Below are 20933 nucleotides of genomic sequence, written 5' to 3'. Positions count from 1 at the left end.
AAAAGACACCACGCATACACACACATCCCTACATGGAGCAATTCAGTCGAGAGCGCCCCTCGTAGTGAGGCATGCGCATCTCTTTCATCCTCCCCTCATCCCTTGGATGGAGGTGCTGCATCTTCTGTGTCTGTATAGCTTGGCTTGGTTTCCAGCGTGGTAATCCACCTCCATCTGCTCAGCCATCGTCACCGCCACACCTCTTTAGTTGACCTTGGTGTTGATGCCAATGGGCGCTAGAGTCGGTTTTGGTGCCGCTAGGCAGGTGTCGTCCCCCTGCTCGTCGAGCCAGTGCTTGCGCTGCACTGCTACCTCTAGCTCACGCTCGCGAACCGCCAGCATTGCACCGCGACGACGCCAGAAAGAGAAGTTCTCGTAGAAGAAGCGGTCCTCCAGATGAAAGTCCTCCGTCTGCCCACCATTCGACCAGGGCGCGCCAATCGGAGCATTTGCGTACGGCCAGAACCGGATGCCAGTCTGATCCATCAAGCAGCTGCGCCACTCCCACTCCTCATCACGGCAGAAGTAGACGGCGCGCGCTGGTTCCGTCATATGGCACTTGAGCAGCGTCGCCGACTGCTGCGGACACATGCGGAAGGAAGCCTCGCAGGCTTGCATGAAGCCGGTGACCGTGTCGATGTCCTCCTCCAGGCACTTCATGGGGTTCGCACGCCAGTAATAGCAGTCGCGAGATGCTTCTACACGTTCCTGGAGGCTTGGCAGCGCCTGAAAGAGAGGGGCAAAGGCGCGCAGCACGGGGGCAGGGATGCCGTCGCGGAAGATGCCCTCCAACGGTTGCATAAACTGCTCCATCGCTTGGCTACGCGTTACCTGTGTGTGTGTGTGTGGGTGTGGATGTGGGTGGGTGCGTATGTGTGAAAGAGCAGCAGCACACAAACAAAAGAAAAGAGGAAAAAGAAAACACACCGAGGGGGTGAGGATTCACCGGTCACGCCGTTGCCACCGGCAAGTCACAGCAAGAAGCGAATGAAAAGCCTACAACGGAGGTCAGCACAGCAGGGGGGTGCGTGGCAGTGGGGAGGGGAGGAGAAACAAAAAAGGTGATGAAAAACTAGCCGGCGGGTGGGGCATACAGAAACAGAGGAAGGGGGAGAGCCTCACGTGAATGCTGGACTACGAGCAAAAGGTCCTTCACAACGCCTGCACGCGGGCGGGGCGGGGCGGGGGGAAACTTTTCGGGTAGACTACAGTGAAAAATATATGAGGTGCGCTGCTCTCTGAAAGTGAAAGGAAAAGAGAAGCTCTGCGTGTGCTCTCTACTCGCCACCTTAACCGTTCACACGACAAGGGTTGCTGCTGTCATCAAGAGCACTGAACGGGGAGGGGCAAGCTCATGCACCCCCGCCGACAACCGACCCCTACGCCTGCGAGAGAAACAGGCGTGTGTGTTCGCTAGAGTGTATATATGAGGACGATGTGAAGGTGAGTAGAGCCTTCGCTGAAGGTGCTACTGGTAAAACGAAAGTTGCTTGACGTACGCTGAAAGAGGAAAAAAAAGCGGCGCTAATGCGGCACTTTCGTTCGCTCGCTTGTCCTCTTCACGATACCTTTTTTCTGAGATTACTCCTGTTGTGTGTGGGTGTGGGTGGGTGTTGCATTGAGGCTGATGCGCCCGCGTACACCTCTGCGTGGTTAGGTGCGAGCGAAAGAGGAGAGGAGTGTGACGACGATGGCAATGGGTCGAAGAAGGAGCGGCGGCGGGGTGAGTGAATAGAGAGAGGGAGATGAAGAAAAGGGTGGAGGTAGACGTAGAGGGGAAGGGGAAAGGGGGAGTTGACCACACAGGCCCACGCCTGTATCTATGGAATGATGGGTGGATGCAGGTAAAACCCTCAGGAGAGACCTAGTGCAGACTGCTGCAACGGAGACGAAGACTAAACACACACACACGCACGCACGCCCGCCCATAGACACGCAGACACACACACACACACGACCAGATAGGAGCGCACATGCATGCGTACACAATATGTAAAGCTAGCAGGATAAAGGGAGAAAAAAAGATAAAACGCATAAACGTCTCTGTGAGCACTTGTGATTCGTGGGTTATCCTCCACAGAGAGAACAGAGAAGTGCGCGACGGATAAAGGGCAAAGCGAAGAATCTTTGCGACTGTGCTGCCCCCTTCCAGCTTCTTCCCCTGCACAAACATGTGGTAGTCAGCTTTCCTCCCTCTTTCTCCGTCAGCACGGGAGCCACGGGGTGTGTGCGTGTGGGCCCGCGTGGATCCTGGCTACCGACAAATTACGTCCAAAGGGTCATTTATGCGTGAAGCCTCCGCCCTTCAGCCTCTGCACAACTCGATGACTTTCATGCATGTTTCCCCCTCTTGAGGTGGCTCGATTTGCTTCGCTCTTTTCTTGTGTGGGGGTGCCTTGTTGGTCGGTGTTAGAATATACAGTGAGGAGGAAGAACAAACGATGCGCACATACGTACGAGAGAGGAATGAACGAGAGAAAGTGCTTGTCCAGGGAGCCATCCGTACGCGCACCAGCACCTACACAGTATCAGGACGAGAGATATCCACGTCTCTATCATCACAACACCACACACACACACACAATCGACACTCTCTCTCTCTCTGCCTCTGCCTCTGCCTCTACCTGTCGCTCACTCATTTTTCTCCTTTCATGCACACCCATACCAACATAAGTACACAACGCACGCATGCTGCAACACTAAACAAAAGACTCTAACACACACACGCACGCACACGCACACACCTGCAGACGTGCCTGCCGTCCCCCGTCGCTGTTGTCGATCATACTCTCTGCCCCTCCCCCTCCCCTCATCTCTTCTCGCAGCGAAGAGATGAGCACCGACCATAGAGGAATAAGAAAGAGGAGGACAAACGCTATAAGTTGGACACTACTTCCTGTAGACACGGAAACGAACAAACGCACTCACGTCCATCGCGGCAGCTAAACACAAGAGCTGCCGACAAAACGAGAGGAGAGAGAAAGAGGAAGACACACAGACATACTGGGAGCAAGAGAGAGCCGCGCACACGAACACGCATACAACTCCTCCCCCTTCCCTTCACCCCAACGCACAGCCGCCCCGTCCACCTCTCCACGGTAGAAGAAATCAAATGAGGAAAAGGCGTGCAACAGTAAGACAACCAAATAATTAAGCGTGCATAGGAGGAAGACCAAAGAGAGAGAGAGAGACGAGGTCGAGCGAATGCATGACCTCCACTACGCACAGGAATAGCTGGGTGATGAATATGAGGGAAGGGGGAGCAAAGCGGTTGCAAACCAAAGAGAAAAGTGACAAGAGAAAGACGCAGAGTCAATTGCGCACAGGCGCAGCATTCAATGAGCAGTCTCACTTCGTTCTCCTCTCTCCAGCATGCAAAGACACACACACACACACACACACACACACACATGCACACACACGTCCCTCTTCGTCTGTAAGCAACTTTGGAGAAGAGAATAGTAGTAAGAAAAGCCGAAAGACAGGCGCGCCGGTGTGGAAAGGTGCGTGCCGCTTCCTTTTCATTTTTCCTCTCCGTGAGAAGCGGGGGCAGTCGATCAGGGTTTCAGGAGTCGTTGCGCACCTCCTTGGCAGCGCTGTCGATCGTCATGCACTCTACACATACCCCTGTGCGCGTGCGACACCATAGAATTTGCGACTCTTGTTCGTACTCTGCTTACTTGCCTCTCTGAGTTTCCCCACCTTCAATGCCGTCATCGCTTACCCTCTTCAGTATTGAGTAGAGCCTGTCGACAAGGTTGGTGGTACGAGGAGCCCCTGAATCTCCTCAGCACGCTGGGCGTAAAGAAGCGCTGCCTTGGCGGCGTCATTACGGCGGAAGTACACGCGGGCCAGGACGGACAAGAAGAGCGTCGCTGTGTAGATGATGGCCCCATTGTAGCACGCCTTCGCCTTCTTTTCGCCGTCCCACCCGTTCTCTACGGCTATAATAGCGAACGAAATTGCCTTCTCGCTGAACATGCGGCCGAAGAGCACGAGGTGTACGATCCCCAGCAGCGAGAAGACTGCGCAGCATGTGGCACACGAATCGTACCCCATAGTTGCAATGCGCTTGATCGCTGTCAAATACTACCCTTACCCTTATCGTCCTGCTGAGACGCGGGTCTACAACAGGCCCCGTAATGTGATGTTGAAGGAAGAAAAAGCTAGAGCGAGAGCGAGAGCGAGAGAGAGAGAGAGACGGCGATGATAACGAGAGCGCCTGCTATAGCGCGCAAGCCCAGCAGCGCAACGAATAAAAAGCGGCGAGGGGATAAGAAAACGGCAGTACAGGTCAAGAGCCAGACGAGCCAACGCGCTGCGAGAGCCGCTGAAACCGCAACGAGGAGGTCACCCCTCCCTTTCGTTGCCTCGCTCACTCTCGCTCAATGTGTATGCAACGTGCAATACGCCTCGAGGGGCTAACTCGCTCCCTCTCCTCGTCTAGTCGATTCAAAGAGGGTAAGCGAGTGGTGTCGGTACCAACAAGGAGCAACACAGCACGTGTGCGTAGGAGGAATAGACGTGGGGGATTCCGATTCTGCGATAGAGCAGGGCGCAGGGCTAAAATATAAGCGATGGCCAAGGAGTTGGTCAGAGAGCGTTGCAAAGACGTGCACAAGATGCACTGATGCCCTGCACTGCTGCTAACGTGTGAGCCCCAAGCGCGGGAGAGCCGACGCAGCCGCCAGAGTTCAACAATAAAACAATGCGTAGAGTGGCTCTGATAAGCCGTGCAGGACACCTCACAGGCTCACAAATATATGCCGCTGTGAGGTGCATTGCTTGCCCCTAGCTCTCTCTGTACTCTTTGAGAAAGGCGCAGCCATACTTGGCATGCAAACCTACGCTTTAGGCCCCTTTACATCTCCCTCTCGCAGCACTGGGGAAAGAGGGGGGGTACATATTTACGGTGAAGCGCGGCACGCGTCGTCTCCCGTGGATCTTCTGGCCATATCCCTCTTCAGGTGATTCGTGTGAGGAAGATATGGTTTGCTTGCGGTGTAGAGCCTCACCGCCCACACTCACAGACACGCCTACACTGACGCATTCATCGAGAGAGGGAAAACAAGAGAATACAACCGTGAGACGAGAAAGGGAGAGACAGAGGGTGGAGAGCTGGAGAGAGAATCCAAGGGCGAAACGGAAACACTAGGACGGAAGAAATGGTAGTCAAGATGGCTGATGATACAGCTCACAGCATACCTTCCTATACAACTCCACACGGAGAGAGAAACCACCGTAGGTTGCATTGCGGAAGTGGTGTCTTCGCACGTGTGCGATTCTGCGTAGAGGAATTCGGCACAGAGGGACATCCATTGCGCTCACCCTCTCGCATCGTTACCCTTTCGTCTACTTTCATTCATGCGCGACAGTCGCTCTCTTCATTGCTCGTTCCACTGCCTCTCACCCACGATCACATGCGCATACAAACATCAACACACAAAACACACAACACAACACATATATGTGCTGATAAGCATTCACGCTTTCACCCATCCCCTGCCTGTGCGCTCCGACATCTCACGCCATCACCCATACACAAGCTGCGCAATCGCCAGGACATAACAGCCAGAAGAGCCACAACAATGATAACATCGAAAGAGGAGAACCAAAAGACAAGAGAAAAGAGGGAAGAGCACACAACCTACAGATGAGCCAACCAGCAGCAACTAGCCCACTCACACGCCTACACCCCCGCGCACACGACACGTCCTCTCTCCGCTTCGCTCTCACGTGTCTATCCCACCCACAAACACGTCAGCAGCTGCACGCATTACCACCACAGCCCACCCATGCCTGTGCTACACAGCGGCTATATGCTGGCCGTTAAGGATGGGCCGCCTGCCGCCCAATCGACTCGCGCGCCTTGCAGGCTCTTCCCGTCCTTCCTCGTCCCGTCCTCGGATGCCTGCTGCGCGATCGGCGTCAGATGGACGCGGCTGCACTGCACGCCCCGACCCACGCGGGCCGCGGCCAGGGTCCACTTTATTGCCGGCGCGCGCCCACACACGGGGACGCCGCCGCCGCGCACCCCTCCCCCCGCCACGCCGGGGCCCCGAACACCCGACGAGCAAAACGTCCCGCAGGCATGCCGTGCGAAAGGCACCGCGCGCAGAACACAGGTGTGCCCCAAGGGCTCGGCAAGGAGCCGGGCCGCCAAGCCCACCCCAACCACGCTGCGCGCAGCACGAGCAGAAAAACAGCAGGCGGGCGCGCGTATATGCTGCATCGCGGACAGGCTTCGCCGAGGGCTGGTCCTAACGGGGTCATGGCCGCGAGCCTCCTCGACACAGCGCCAGCGCAGGTCTCTCCTCTAACATCGCGGCGCTGCAGCCGCACCCGAGCGCAGGTCGCAGGCTACTGGCTTCCCCACAGAAGGGGTACTACACCCTGATACCAGGGTGAGTCTGCCGGCATCATCAGGGGCCTAGCAGCGCATAAGAAAAGAAAGCGGCCTTCTAGTGGTGGAGGTTGGCGTGTGAGAGAGAGAAGGGGGCTGGGTGAGGAAGCATCATGCCCAGACCTCAGACATGCGAGTGCAAACGCAGGCAAGAGCATCCAGGCAACTCGCTCATAACACTGGTATGACGAGAACCGCAACGGCCACAGGACGAAGAAACGAACACCGACAAGAAACTGAAAGCATCTTTTTAGAAGAGGGGAAAAAAAGGAGAACACAACAACGGGAACACAGCGAGAGGAGGCGCATGTGTGGTCTGTTGTCTAAAGAGTCGCATCAAGGCAAACGTCATGAGATACGGAAGTACTCCAACTCACCCATTTTTCTTCCTTCCTGGCCATTTGTTCTCTTCCCGAAGCATCCAGCCTGCAGCCGTTATGGCTGGATATCCATCGACACACACACACACACACACACACACACACACACACGTCCATGTCTGAGCGAACCCCTCACAGTATTTATGGTGTGGATGGAAGCATCGGACTCTGTGCGTCCCAGTGAATAAAAAAAAGAGAGAGCAGAGGCATCAGTGAAGCAAGAGAAGGAGCATCAGCAGACACAAACGCTGCGAAGGTAATCAAGGCAGTGGGAAGGCGTAAGAACAAGCGTGAAAGGGAAGAAGGGAGAAAGTGAGCCACGAGAAGCACAAGTATCTTCCAAGAGATGCCTTCACGCGTGCTGTTGTTTGTGGGTACGCATGAGACACACACACACAAAAAAAAAAGGAGGTGGCGGCACTTCTGCATCAATGACACGATGACGACTCTGTGTAATATGGTGGGTGAGTGTATTCTTGGAACGTGCAGGTGGTGTGGTGTTGAGGCAAAAGCGTAGGAAAGAGGAAACCACACCAGCACGCACACACACACAGCAACAGCAGCAAGCAGGGAACAAGACGAAGAAGAAAAAAACAAATGAAGAGGAGGTCAACAAAAGCCATGGGTGAAGAAAGAGGAAGAACGTGTACGCTCAACGCACCAGCACACAGACACACGGACGATCGAGAGAGCGAGAGAGAAAGGGTCAGAAGCCCCGTCCTCGAGCAAAACGAGAAGCCGATACATGTAATGAAGAAGGTAGCAAAGGAGAGAGAGAGACGCACACGTACACGCGCAGAAACAGGCAAAGGGAAAGAAAACACACGTGTGCATACGCTCGTGAAGTGAGGCTCCCACCGATCCTGTTTCCTCCACTTTCCCCACACTATTCAAGGTGAGTCCGAGGTCCCATGCTGGTGTCTTTCCTACCGCGGCCTCGCTCCCTGCTCTGGCTGTGCATTTCTTCCTTCATAGGCATTCACCCGTGACACTTTACATGGTCCACTGCGCCCCCTTCTCCCCCCCCCCTCTTCCCTTCTTTTCCTCTCATGCCACCCTTAATTGCAGCTCAGAAGCTCAGCTGACACGAGAAAGGGAGGAAACAGAGGAAAAGGTTGCGCGTGCGACACATGCACAGAAATGCATGTGCACATCTACACACTTACCCAGGCACAGAGAGGGGAAAGGACAGAACACACACGCACAGGCACAGGCACGATGTCGTGCACACTCGCTCACCCACCAAGAGACAGAAGAGAGAGAGAGAAGCGATAAAACAACACAAACAATGGCCAAAGACGGTAACGGACAGGGAACAGAGGACGAGGGAAAAGACGAAGAGGGGAGAGAGGAAGTGAAATGACGTTAGGGCGAGCGTGAGTGGGTATGACGACATGAGCCGATCGGCAATAACGGGATGAGCGGAGAGAGAAGAGAGAAGTGAGAGAGAAGAAAAGCAAAAAGGGGGAAGAAGAGCAAAGGCAAGTAAACCCAAAATAAACCAACGGAATGTCGGAGATATGAAGGCAGTCGGAGGAAGCTGGAACGCGTGGTCAGCAACGCGCAAGGGTCACTATCGAAGGAATCACGAGTACACACGTACGCACAATCACACAGATACATACACGCCTAACACAGTAAGGGGAAGAGGAAGGGCTAAAGAGCAAAGAAAAGAGGAAGAGGACGCGAGAAGCCAACTCGCTTGACGTACCAACGTGAAAAAGAAGAGGTGGAAGGATGGGCAGAGTACGGCATCAGCCTATTCCCGAATCATCTTAGCCAGTCATGATCAAAACCCCAATCGCACCCTCTCCATCTTTTCCTTCCTTTTCCGCCCACCCCCCGCTTCAGTCTGCAGCAAGACAGCCTTGCGCCTCTTTCTTCCATTCCCGCGCAAGGCACAGGCGTCCTCCAGAAAACAGCCACACTTAAATAGGTCAAGAAAAAGAGGAAAACACTGAAGGGGCAAGATGAAGAGCGCACAGCTCAGGGAAGAGTAAACTCGTGTGTGTAGTGACGCCTCGTCGGTTTGACTCTGCTTTACTTCCGCTCTCCTCACCGCCTGCTCACCTGTTCTCTATTGACGATGTGCCGTGAAACACCAACCGAACGTGAGTGCCAGTAGTTTGTGCATAGGTGAATGCGCGTAAGCTTGAGTATGCGCGCGTCGGTAAGTAGATGAGTCCCCCCCCCTTCCCTCTCTCCTCCTCTTCGTATGTGCCTGAAGCTGGTGCGTGAGCAGAACGCATGCTGGTGCGTGTAGATGGGAAGGCGTACGAACACTGGGAAGATTTGCCTCCGAAAAAGCATAAACATGCACGCTCTAGCTTTGGTACAGCACGCACCGTCTAAGGAGGAAGCGGGCTAACAGGCGGCAAGGGAGTGAGAGTGCGAATCAGGAGACAAAAAGCGGCATCGCGAAGCCGCTCAGGTGTGAATAAGCAGCAGGCGCACAACGGTGGCGGGTGACGGGGAGGGACGAGAACGGCTACCCCAGCAGAAGAAAGAAAATACACAAGAAAAGAAAAAAATCGAAAGCAAAGCGTAAGCAGACAACATTCGCATGCGCGCGCCAGCCAACACAGGCAAGAGAGGAGCCGAGGAGAGCAAAGAAGCACAGGAAGAGGAACACAAACACCAACAACGTACAAACAACGTGAAACGTAGAAGGACAATCAGAAGAGACGCCAGAGGTCCGAGAATGGAGAAGAAAAAGGAACATGTCCCGGCAGCATTGTGTGGGCATCACTGCGATGTTGCAGAACACCTCTCGATCTTCCACCGCCCCCGCCTTCTTCCACCCTCAACAAGAGAAACAAAAAGAAAAAATCCAGGCTTCCCTCTTCGTCTGCGTGCTGCTCGTCGCTCTATACCCTCCTCTTCCTCGTCATCGATGCCTTCCATCGTTCCCTATGCAGTGTGTGCGGCGGTGTTGTTGCTCAGTGAGGGCATGTGCAGCAGTGTTGAAATCGGAGCGCGGCACACCGGGCACACAGGCTTGTGCTTCAACAGCTGCTCACCGCAGTCCTTGCACATGCACATATGGCGGCACGGCATCACAGCCGTGTCCTTCGGGTTTGTCAGGCATATCACGCACAGTCCATCCTCGTCGTCCTCGATTGTCGAGCCAATCATCACGGCACCACCGCCGCTGCGGGTTGCCGGCGTCGTGCCATCGTTATCCGCGCCGTAAAGGTTCTCTACTGAGTAGGCGCTGCCACCCGCCGTCACAGTCTGGCTGATGACACGGCGCTTCGGCTTCTCCGCGAGGTCAACGCAGGTGTGCTCTGTATGCTCCACTTGCATCTCTTCCTCGAAGTTGTTGTCGCGGTCGCCGTCACGCTTCTGCAGCTCAGTGGTCTTGTAGCGGAGCACGATAACGCACGGCATCTGTTTGGGGTAGTGCTTATTGAATGCTTTCTCCTTCTCCTCCAGCGAGTTGACGTCAAGCTTTAAGGTAATCCGGCGGTTCTCCTGTGGGCCACGGATTTCCGTCTTGACAGGCTCCATCTTTGGTTTGTTGGGTCTGTAAAGCACAATGCCTTCCTGCACGAACTCTTTCACACCGGTGTGGATCTCGTAGGTCAGTGAATCACATATACTCGTGATGTAGAACGTGAGCACCTGCGTCGCTGGCACATAGCTCACCGTGGATGCCTCTACGGTGGCGAGCATCTTGACCATCTGACCCTCCTGCACGCCGCCGCGATCTTCTCCGTTGGTAGCAGTGCCGTTGTTCCCCGTGGGGTTGCTGTTCCTATTTGGCTGCGGCTGCGGCGACATGCTCTGCTGATGCGGTGCGGTGTTGTTGGCGCTGCCACTCGACAGGCTTTGCTGACGGGTGTTATTATTGTCGTACTGATTCGCTAAGTGCGGTGGCATACTGCTAGGAGCCTGCTGCCCTGGCGCCATGTTGGGTCCCCCGCTGCCATTACGCACCTGTGATACCTGGCGTTGCGTGGAGCTCTTCCCGCCCATGATGGGATGTGTGACAGTGGTAGTGGGGCGTGCTATGCAACTTCTGATCGTAACGGTAGGTGGTAGGATGTGGCGCGAGTATAGCTCTCTCTATCTCGCAGGGTCAGTGTTGCCAAGTGGCAGTGGGGTTTGCACTTTGTTGTGGGCGGGTGTTGGAGGGGCGAATCTGCCAAGATAGCTACGTTGTTAGGGGCGTAAGAGAGCGCGCGAGGTTCTCTGTGTACGTGTACAAGTGTGTGAGTGTATGCATTTAACTGGCGCACCGGTATTGAGGGGAAAGGCACAAGACACAGCAGGGGATGAATAAGAGCGAAGAAAGAGTTAAAGGACGCAAAGACGGAAGGCGCGAGGCGAGCACGTCGGTGAATTAATGGCAGATGATAGCGCCTGCCCCCCACCCCTTCTGGTGTCTCCCTTTTTTTGTTTCGTCATAACATATCCGACACCCACACACCCCACCACCACTCAGTGGCCATCTCACTCGAGCGCGCTATGGAAAAAGTTGGTGGCGGCGCCCGTGGCCTTCCACGCCCTCCCCCTTCGCCACCCCACAGCAAGTTTGATGGCGTTTATCTCGGCCGTCCACGATGAGGGCGCCTCTAGAGAAGCAGCGCAAGAGAACGAGAAACAGTGCAGGACTTGGGCCCCTCGTAGTGTAGTCCAGATGCAGCCTCAGTCACTGAGACCATAGTGCCGCACAGCCGCGCTACCACGGCGAATCACCGCCTGACCGTCTGGGCACTGCGGCCTCATTCTAGTGGCGGTAGCGAGCTGCTCACGAGCTACCTCTATCTCGTGCTCTAGCGTGGTCAACCGTTCCTGCGCCTGCTGCGCTGAGATGGATCGCGAAGCGATGGAGGGGGACGATGCCCCGGCATAGCCACGGGTGGAGTGTACAACAGGCGGCCCCTTCATCCCCGAAGCCTCCTCGGCGCGTGAGCGGTGCTGCGTCAAGGTTGCCTCTGCACTCGCCGCACTGCACACGCGAGGCCTGCTTTCTGTGTCGTCACCGGCAGCAGTGCCCTCCTCCAACGCCTGGAGAGCTGCGGCCAACAGCTGAGGGGAGATGCGTACGTCAGGGGCACTGGCGGCGGGAGTGGTCGTGGTGGGTCCTCGAACCAGACGAGTGTTGGTGTCGCCGAGACGCAGCCGATATGCCTCCCGCAGCTGCGCCTTCAGGAGCGAGTTAAGGTCCACCAGAGAAGCCTTCTCGGCGCCGAGTGCCACCACGTCCTGCTTGGCCAGCTGCAGCTCCTTCTTGAGACGGTCGCGCTCACGCAGTACGGTGAGCAGTTGCTGTTCCAGTTGCACGCATCGTTGACGCCACACCTCTGACTCCTGCAGGAGGTGCGCCGTTTTGGAGTCGGGAAGTGCTGGCGGTACGGAGGCGCCCGGGGCAGCCGACGGCCCCCCATCCCCTCCCTTGCCATGTCGCTCTGAAAGTTTGGCGCCCCGAGCGGATGAAGAGTTCGTCGAGGACGACGAGGTCACTGATGCAGTGCGCGAAGGTTGCGCAGGCCTGCGCCGGCGACGTCGCTGTCGGTCAAGCTCGCGAACCATCTCCTCGTATGATTCGCGCATACGGCTGTACTCAGAACGCATCTTCTGCTGCCGCCGCTGCAGCGCACGCGAGACGTGATCAGTGAGAGTGGAAGCGCCAGTGGCGAGGTGGGTCTGCATGTCAAGAGGAGGCGACTCTGTTTCGTCGCCAGCGACGAGCACTTGCACGCGCAGCATCTCAGTTTGCAGTCGCACCAGCCCCTCATCCTTGTCCCTCAACGAGTCCTGCAGCAACTGTATCTCCGCCCTGGCCTGCTCCAGCTCCTGCTGCAGCGCTACAGCGCGCTGCTGCGTCTCCTTGGCGGCCTTGATGACCGGGTCGTTCTGCAGTTCAGCAGCAAAGTTGGCCACTTGCAGTCGCACTTCGGCGTTGGTTTGCTCAAGCTCCGCCACGCGCTTCTGAAGCTGTTCCCTCTCCATGCGCAGCATCTGAAGCCCATCCCGCCCATCCCTGTAGTCTTCCTGCAAGTGAAATTGATCCTCCAGAGCGCGACGCGCCGCCTCGCTGGCGTGAAGCTCGCGCGTGAGCCGCACTACTTCGGCCTGCGCCTGCTCCACCGCGCCTTGCTGAATCGTCTTAGCCTGCTGAGTCACCTCCTGGAGAAGCTGCACCTGATGTTCGGCCTGCCGACACTTCTCCTCCCACGCAGAGCACTCCAGCCGCCCATTGGTCGCCGTCTTGTTCTCCTCCATCTTCCAGCGACGCACCTCGGCCTCAAGGCTCTGCGCCTGTGCCTTCCACTCACGAGAGCTTTCTTGCGCGGTCACGAGCTCCTGGTGGATTGCCTCGGACATCTCCTGAGCACGCTCGACCTCACGGCGAAGACGTGTAGCCTCCTCCGCAGCCAGGCGGCGCTGCTGCTCCATCTCACGCTTTGTGTCGTGCAATGCCTGCTCTGCTGAAGTGGTGGCCGCCATCGCCTCGTCGCTACTCTTGAGAAGCTGCTGCCGCTCCTTTGTGAAGCGGGCGACCTCCTCATCGTAGCGCGTAGTGAGGAGCTGCAAACGCTCCTGCGCCCCTGCCAGCATTGATTGCAGGCGAGTGCGCTCTAGCTCTGTGCACGAGGCGCGGCCCGCCTCTTCCCGCGCAGTCGCCTCTGCTGCGAGGACGCGCTTTTCAGCGTCGCCGACAACTCGCACAAGTCGATCCTCCAAGTCCCTCTTGGTGAGTGCAGCCTCCTGTGCGAAAGTCTCGTGGCGCTGCTGGGCTACGACAGACTCGTGCGTGAGGGCGGTGTTCGCCTCCTCCATCGCTACAATACGCTTTTCGGCGTTTGCCTTCTGTTGGCGTGCATCCTTCAGCGCCTGCTGCAGCACCGCTACCTCCGACTGTAGTCGGGCAACCTGCTGCTTGAAGCGGTCCTCCGTCTCTATGGACACCAAAGCACTGCGGTCAGCCATGACGGCGCGCTCCTCCTCTAACGCCTTGGCTCGCTCCTTGTACCACGTGTGCTGCTCCGCCTGCTCCTTCTCAAGCGCCGCCTCCTTCGCACGTACCGCCTCTGCTAGGTGACGCTCCTTGATTGTGTAGTCCCTCTGCACTTGCCGTACCGCAGCATCACGCTCCTCTTCCACCTCACGTACACGCTGCCGAGCCGCCCTGATCTCATTGTCTGCGGTGTCGATCTGCTTCTCCATGTGTGTCGACTCCTCTGTGAGGCGCTTCAGTTCGCGGTAGAGCCGCTGAAGCTGCCCCGACGCCTCCTCCAGCGCAGCATCCCGCTCTGCTATGAGGTTGTAGTTGAACTGGTAGTCCTCCTCGAGCTTGCGCAGCCGCGACGACAGAGTAGCCACTTCCTCATCACGCAAGGCGAGAGAACGCTCCAGGGACTGCACGTGGTGCTCCACCGCGTGACGCAGCTCGTTTTGTTTGTGCTCGATCTCAATATAATCCACAGTTGATGTCGGAGAGAGGCTGGGGTGCCGCCCAGGCACTACTAGGGAGGAAGACGCAGGGGAGTCGCGTTGCGGGGTGGGATAGGAGTACAAGTACGAGCCACCCGAAGGCTCGGCGAAGGTGTTCGTAGCAACTTGTGGTGCCGGCGGAGGACGCCCAAGGATGGAAGAGATGGCCCCTGACGTGCGCCGAGGCTGCACATCGCCTTCAGCAGGGCGTGTGTGAACCTGTTGCTGCTCTGGTGGTGGTGGTTGCTGGTGAGCGCGCGCGAGCAGGGCATCTGTGGTCATCGCCGTCTCGAATAGCAGCGACGGCCGCCGCAGCGCCGGGGGAGACCCCGCAGCTGTGCGAATGGCACCGCTCTCACTCTGCAAGGCAGAGGCTTCACCGACAAGTGAAAGGGCCTCCCCGTCCTCCTGGTCCCCTCTCCATGACCACCGCCCGCGATCTGCATTGTGTAAAGAAGATCCGTCACGATCCGCGCCTTCGACCACCCCATCATCGACATCTGTCGGAGAAACGGTCGCGTGAGTAGGTGATCTAATGCGCAACGACGGTATCGCCGCTGTCCGCGGGGGCGCGCTAGATTGCGGCTGCCGCACTACCCGCGCTGCGCTAGCGGGAGGAACGCCACTGGTGCCGGGTGTCGCGGTATTCAATGGTGGTGGCGAAGATTCTTCCATTTTGAGCCGTCGTTCTCAAAGGTGGGAGATCACTGCAGTCGACACTGACAATGCGCTGGCGTGTAGGCGAACGTCTCGGTTCGCCTCGACTTCGTGGAGTTCTTCGACGCATACGCACAAAAACACTGGGAAGGGAAACAGCGCCAAAGTGCCCACGTCTGCGGAACGAAGAAACACAAGAGATGAGAAGCCGAGAGCTTGAATCGATAAGGACCCGCTTGCCCTTCGTCGCTGCTCGTTTTGGGGGGATGTCCCTTGTTGTTGCCCTCGCTTGTATTGATTTGACCGCCAGCCTCTTCAAGTCCTTCTTCAAGGTATTATGCAGCAATCGATGTCTCTATCTACACAACTTGTCAGCGGCGAGAGGGAGGAAATGTGTGCTAGTGTATGTATGTGTGTGTGTATGTATGTGTGTATGTGTGTGTGCAAACAGCCTCAGCACGAAGAACAGGCCACATGCTTCACACAGGCAAGTAAAGATTGGCGTGAAAGCAAGAAACAAAAAGGAGGTGCAAGCCTAGGGGTGACGTAGACGCGAATCCGCGCAAAGGTGCAGGCACTGCTGAGGAGGAACGCGCAGGCACTCTTGCTACTTTCTGGAGTGTGGCACTCGAGCGCCTCCCTCTGTTTCTCCATCGCCTCGAATAGAGACAACGCACACAGAAATAAGAGAGGAAAATAGCAACAGCCTATCCTCTGAAACGCGCAGCGACTGCGAGAGCATGATGCGTAAGGTCAGTAAGCCAGCTTGCTCATCTCCTCCCCACCCCCTGCCATGTTGACTCACTCTTTCTCAGGACATGACTGTCAACAACCGCTGCCCCTGCGCTGAAACAGCTTTTCTGTGTGTGTCCTGCACAGCCCCCCCCCCTAACGCACATATCGCGGTGTGCCTCTGCCGGCGCACAAGTGAGTTGGTCGCCACGCCGGCGCCTCGGTGCCGCCCCCCATTTGCTTGGCGCTTACCTCGCTGGACATGGTTCGCTCGCTCGTTTTTCTTCAGACAACAAAAGGAGGTCATCAGCGCAGGATTAGTTTAGCGCACTTCCGCCACAAAAGAAAAAGTGAGAGAAACAGCATATGGCGCAGACACAAGCGAAGGAGATACACACGATGCGCGTTCAAGAATGCGAGGAAATATGGCAACACACACGCACATACCATATTGATCAGATAACAATACAGAACATGAAGAGAGAACAAACACTCGTGAGAGGATGTTGTGCACGCTTTGTATCGTGTATGGTTTACTTTTCGCTTCGCTCTCACGTGTCTATCCCACCCACAAACACGTCAGCAGCTGCACGCATTACCACCACAGCCCACCCATGCCTGTGCTACACAGCGGCTATATGCTGGCCGTTAAGGATGGGCCGCCTGCCGCCCAATCGACTCGCGCGCCTTGCAGGCTCTCCCCGTCCTTCCTCGTCCCGTCCTCGGATGCCTGCTGCGCGATCGGCGTCAGATGGACGCGGCTGCACTGCACGCCCCGACCCACGCGGGCCGCGGCCAGGGTCCTTCTCGAGGGCAGAACCCCAGCGTCTATCTTGTGGGTAATAGGGGGACGCTGGCTTGGTGTCTGGGGGCGGAGCCCGCCCACGCAGCCGGCCCCCGCGCCGAGGTCCACAGCAACCGGGGACAAACGGAAGCGGGCGCGCGCGCGGCGCCACAGCGAGGGAGAACGGGTCCGCAGTAGCACCCACAAGCGTTTTCTGCCGTCCCACGGCCCACCCAACTGTCTCCGCAGCGGGCCAGGCCCCAGCCCCCACACCCGGCCCGGCAGCCGCACACAAAAGGGGACCCCGCAGCCCACCGCCGCCGCAACCGCGAGCGCACGACTATCAACCGCGCACCTCGGCCATCGCCGCCCTGGCGCCAGTCCGCGCCGCGCCATCCGCCGGCATCCCGCTGGGTAACGATACGTCCAAGCACATACAACGGAAGCGTGTGGGCGTAGGGTCTCGAAGGGGTGGATGCATGCGTTCTCGTAAGAATATAGAGGACGAAGAAGGCAAAAAAGGGGGGGGCAGCGAAGCACCACAGCACAGAGACGAGAATAGCGAAAGTCAAAAGAGGAAGAAGGAAACACAGCAATAGAAAAAAGATTTGTAAAAATGTTTTTCTGGTTCAGCGAGACCACTCTCGGCCATACAACGGGAGTTTTACTCCACTCTGCCCCCCGACCCCGCCCCGGGCCCCAATCGTGCGGTGCGAAGCGGCCGTAGGCCACGCCTTGCAGCAATGCACCAACTCAGCCGTCTCCGCACCGCCTCGGTATCGCACTCTACACACCCGCCCCTCGCTCCGCAGGCTCTCTCCACCAGTGGGCCGCGAGGGCCGCGCGAGACACATTTGAGTCACGCTGACACGCTGCCCCATCATGTGGGTGGTGCAAGCGTGCGCACCGGTGCAGGTCGATCCGACGCAGCGCCACGCAGAGCCTGACCGCCGACAGCCGCTGCGATACACCGCCCTGGCCTCCCTACGACGTAGGTGCTTGACCCTGTCCCCACCAGAGGTGGCTCAGCATTGGCAAGGGAGAAAGGGGGAGGGGGGCTGCTTGGCTTCTCCACAGAGAGTCGGAGGGGGTGCTGAACCCTGAGGTACCACACACGGAGGTGTCCCCCTCGCCATCAGAGGGAGAAGAAAAAAGGGAGACCTGAAAAGCGCATAAAGAGAGAAACACATGCCTAAGCTATGGTGCGCGGACAGGGGAAGAGAGAGAGGGGGTTTGTTTTTCACGCAGATGCCTTGCCTCAGCTGCACGCGCATGCAAGCAGGAGTACACAGATCGCCACCGACCTGCTCATAGAAAAAAAAAAATACATAAATAAGAGAGAAGCACAAGACACAGCAACGTACGAAAGCAAAATAAGAGAGGAGCGAAGTAGACGCAAAAACTCCTACCAAACGAACAGAAAAGCAGCGCCAAAAACTCTACACAAAGTGTTAACCAAGGAAGCAGCAAAAATCAGCCAAGGGGAGAGAACAACACCGAATAATAAGGGGCACTGTTTCGTCAACTGTTTCCCTTCATCCCTCTACCTCTGTTCTCGGCACATCCTCTGCCGTGGCGATGGTGCCACTACAGCTAGCGCTTTTTGGAGGAATTGTTTTGCTGGTTGTCTACGCACTTTTGTAAGGTAACCCTCTCGGTAGTGTAGTGAAGATCCTCATGACACTACATGCAACACGACACCACTTTCTTCTTACTTGTTTTTTTCTGTTTGGGGAGCGGTTGCGCAACATGGAGCAGAGTGCGAGCAGAGATATCACACAAAGGGTCAAATAGGCGGTTGCATCCATGGCGAGGAATCACGGGTGGGGAAAAGGGATGAGAAGTGAAGCAAAGGAAAGACACCATGGAAACCACCATCAATCCCCACTCCCCGGCCCGCTTTATCTTTCTTCCTTTCCGTTTCTCTTTCGCTTTCCCGAGACGTGTATGTGAACGTGCTTGTGGAGGTACTATCGCATGTTTCCTGTCAGCACTAGTGGCGTACACACGGAAGAGAGATCGAGCCCCAGAGAAACGTGTAAGAGACCAGTGCCTATACGTGTAGAGAAGACGAAGAAAGAAGGGAAGCTACGGCCTCGTATCCGGAAGCCACGCTCCATCGCTGCCGGTGACGCTTTGACTGAAGAGACTCTGTGTACACGCGGCCAGATTGACTGTGTGGGTGTGTGTGTGTGTGTCTGTGTCCATGTGCGTTTTCAAATCTCATACGCGTAGTCTAGAGAGGCGAACACAACAGCAGAAAGAACAGCTGGAGCAGAAGAAGCAACAGAAGAAAGGCAAACAAAGAAACAAAAAGAGGCGAGTGCTGAGCCTTGGTGGGCTCGTTCGTGTGCACGTATACGTGTACCTCCGTAGGTAATTTTTGGTGTGTGTGTGGGGGGGGGGGGGGGAGGAGGGTGGCAACAACAAAACAAAAGCGAGACTCAAAGGAAAAAAAAAACACACACACAGTTGTCCAGGTCAGCGACAACGCAGAAGACGGCGAGCGCAAAGAGCAAAAGATGAAAAAGAAGAGCGATTCGGGGCCGTGAAGAACGCGGTGGCCAAGTCCACAGGGCGTCACATTCAGGTGAGATCCACACGACGCTGGACATCGTTCTGTTGGACTTGATTATCTCGCTTTCTTCTGCTCCCTTGTATGGGTGCGTCGATCCTTTCAACTTTGCTATTCGAGAAGAAAGGAACACACGCACAGAAGAAGGGGAGGAAGATGGCAACATGAAGGTAGTCTGGAGAGGGGGGATCAGCAGCACGTAGACTGGGCGGCTGACTCGTTGTGCTGCTCTACACGCTCGCCACGTGGTGCTATCACGCCACCGCGTGCACCTCCAGTAGCCCCGCCGCGGTTGCCCAGGCCCTGGTCGAGGAGTTTCCCAGCTAAATCGAGAAACACCTGCTCAACGTTGTTGTTGTCCTTTGCAGATGTCTCGTAGAAGGCAGCGAGCTGCTCCTCGGCTGCGAGACGCTGTCCATCCTCGAAGGGCACCTGCCGCAGAGACTCCAAATCCTTCTTGTTTCCGACGAGTACAATAATCAGTGACGGATCTGCGTTGGCACGGAGCTCCTTGATCCAAGTCTGCGCCTTCTTGAGGCTCTCGCTATTCGTGATGTCGTACACGACAAGAGCACCGCAGGCACCGCGGTAGTAAATCGGGGCAAGAGAGCGGAAGCGCTCCTGACCCGCCGTATCCCAAATCTCATACTTGAGTGCACGCATCTGCTGCTGAAGAGCGTGAGCAGAAGCCGCACCGCCTGGGGCGGCCGCGGCGCCGCGCGCCGGTGGCATCATCACCGTCTTGGACAGAAAGGCAGCGCCGATAGTGGTCTCCTGGTTGGCTAAGAACTCATTCCGCGCAAAGCGAAGCGCGATGGAGCTCTTGCCGGCACCAGACTCACCGAGCATCACGATCTTCGCGGACGTAGCCTCCATCAGCTGAGGTGGGTGGGTGTTCATTGTTGAGATGCAGGTGTTGTGTCGCTTGTGTATGTGTTCTTTCGCGGTGAGCAGGGATAGTGGTGCGAATGTGAGTATATGCGTGAAGCTCACCTATCGTGTACGCGGTGTGTCTTCCTTCTCGTTCAAGCGTGTATTGAGCCCAAAGCTCAGCGCTGCGCGTGAGCTCAAGGGAAGTACCAGCGTCTGTGTTTAGGTGAAGAGGTGAGAGTCCCGTGGATGGGGCGAGCGTGAATGTGCACAATCCAAATAAGCGAGGAAACTAAGCAAACACGAGAAAGCAAAGTACGGATGGGGGTGCGGGGATGGCGCACAGGAAATAGGGAGAGTGAGAGAGGGAGAAAGACACAAAATGGGCAGAAGCGTGAAGTCACCCCTATAGAAGTCGATTGATGGGCTATTGTGGCTGCTGTTACTTTTTTTTGTGTGTGTAGAGGTAGAAGGTGAACTGATGATGCGCAGCTTTCGTCTGCGAAGCTGACTGGAGTATGACCATGGTGCGGACATATACAACCCAATAAGCAAATGTACGCGAGTGAGGAAAAGGAAGGAAGGCGTTAGGCAGAGAGGTTGGCTCAGGGGACAGTAAATGAATCCCAACCCAGTGCTCCTTCGATACAGGAGGGGGAAGGGGTTCCTCAGATACAAAATATATCGAACCAATGCGAAAGCAACACCAGGAGCGGCAAACACGAAGCGCGTGGTTGGCGAGACAGAGAAAGACAAGTGCCTTTCCTGACATGCAACGGACATGAATGCGGGTGGGCAAGTGCAGCTGCTTGCATGTCTTTACTTCGTTTAGGGGGGAAAGAGTGAGAAAGGGAAGGGGTGGAAAGGTAGAATCAAAGGGGGAGGAGGGAAAATACCCCCGCGCTCTTGGTACAGAGATCAAAAGTGCAGAGAACAAAATAGAATGGCATGCCTTCTTTCCTCCTCAGTCCTCACCCCCTCCCACTGCTAGTCTCGCCCAGTGCCAAATACCAACAGTAAGAGGTGCAATAAAGTGAAATGTGTATGTGTATGTGTGTGTATGTGTGTATGTGTGTGTATGTGTGTATG

At 56.4% G+C, this 20933-nt stretch overlaps 5 protein-coding genes across 5 annotated transcripts; all 5 read right to left on the bottom strand.

Moving 5' to 3' along the window:
- Positions 1-204: 204 nt before the first annotated feature.
- Positions 205-813, bottom strand: LBRM_18_1270 (conserved hypothetical protein; the record flags this gene model as incomplete). The annotated part of the gene is made up of 1 exon (XM_001563999.2): positions 205-813. The coding sequence occupies one exon, from the start codon at positions 811-813 to the stop codon at positions 205-207; it is 609 nt and encodes a 202-aa protein (XP_001564049.1).
- Positions 814-3729: 2916 nt separating this feature from the next.
- On the bottom strand, positions 3730-4059 carry LBRM_18_1260 (conserved hypothetical protein; the record flags this gene model as incomplete). Its single annotated transcript, XM_001563998.1, has 1 exon — positions 3730-4059. One exon carries the CDS (start codon positions 4057-4059, stop codon positions 3730-3732), a length of 330 nt encoding a protein of 109 aa, XP_001564048.1.
- Positions 4060-9693: 5634 nt separating this feature from the next.
- LBRM_18_1250 (conserved hypothetical protein) lies at positions 9694-10695 on the bottom strand (the record flags this gene model as incomplete). The annotated part of the gene is made up of 1 exon (XM_001563997.1): positions 9694-10695. The coding sequence occupies one exon, from the start codon at positions 10693-10695 to the stop codon at positions 9694-9696; it is 1002 nt and encodes a 333-aa protein (XP_001564047.1).
- A 738-nt stretch (positions 10696-11433) lies between these two features.
- On the bottom strand, positions 11434-14508 carry LBRM_18_1240 (conserved hypothetical protein; the record flags this gene model as incomplete). The annotated part of the gene is made up of 1 exon (XM_001563996.1): positions 11434-14508. One exon carries the CDS (start codon positions 14506-14508, stop codon positions 11434-11436), a length of 3075 nt encoding a protein of 1024 aa, XP_001564046.1.
- A 4655-nt stretch (positions 14509-19163) lies between these two features.
- On the bottom strand, positions 19164-19874 carry LBRM_18_1230 (putative ras-related protein rab-5; the record flags this gene model as incomplete). Its single annotated transcript, XM_001563995.1, has 1 exon — positions 19164-19874. The coding sequence occupies one exon, from the start codon at positions 19872-19874 to the stop codon at positions 19164-19166; it is 711 nt and encodes a 236-aa protein (XP_001564045.1).
- Positions 19875-20933: the final 1059 nt, after the last annotated feature.

Source organism: Leishmania braziliensis, chromosome 18 (genome assembly GCF_000002845.2).
Source record: "Leishmania braziliensis MHOM/BR/75/M2904 complete genome, chromosome 18".
NCBI lineage: Eukaryota > Euglenozoa > Kinetoplastea > Trypanosomatida > Trypanosomatidae > Leishmania > Leishmania braziliensis.
The sequence above is the reverse complement of the archived record's forward strand: the minus strand, read 5'-3'. Positions and strand labels throughout refer to the sequence as shown.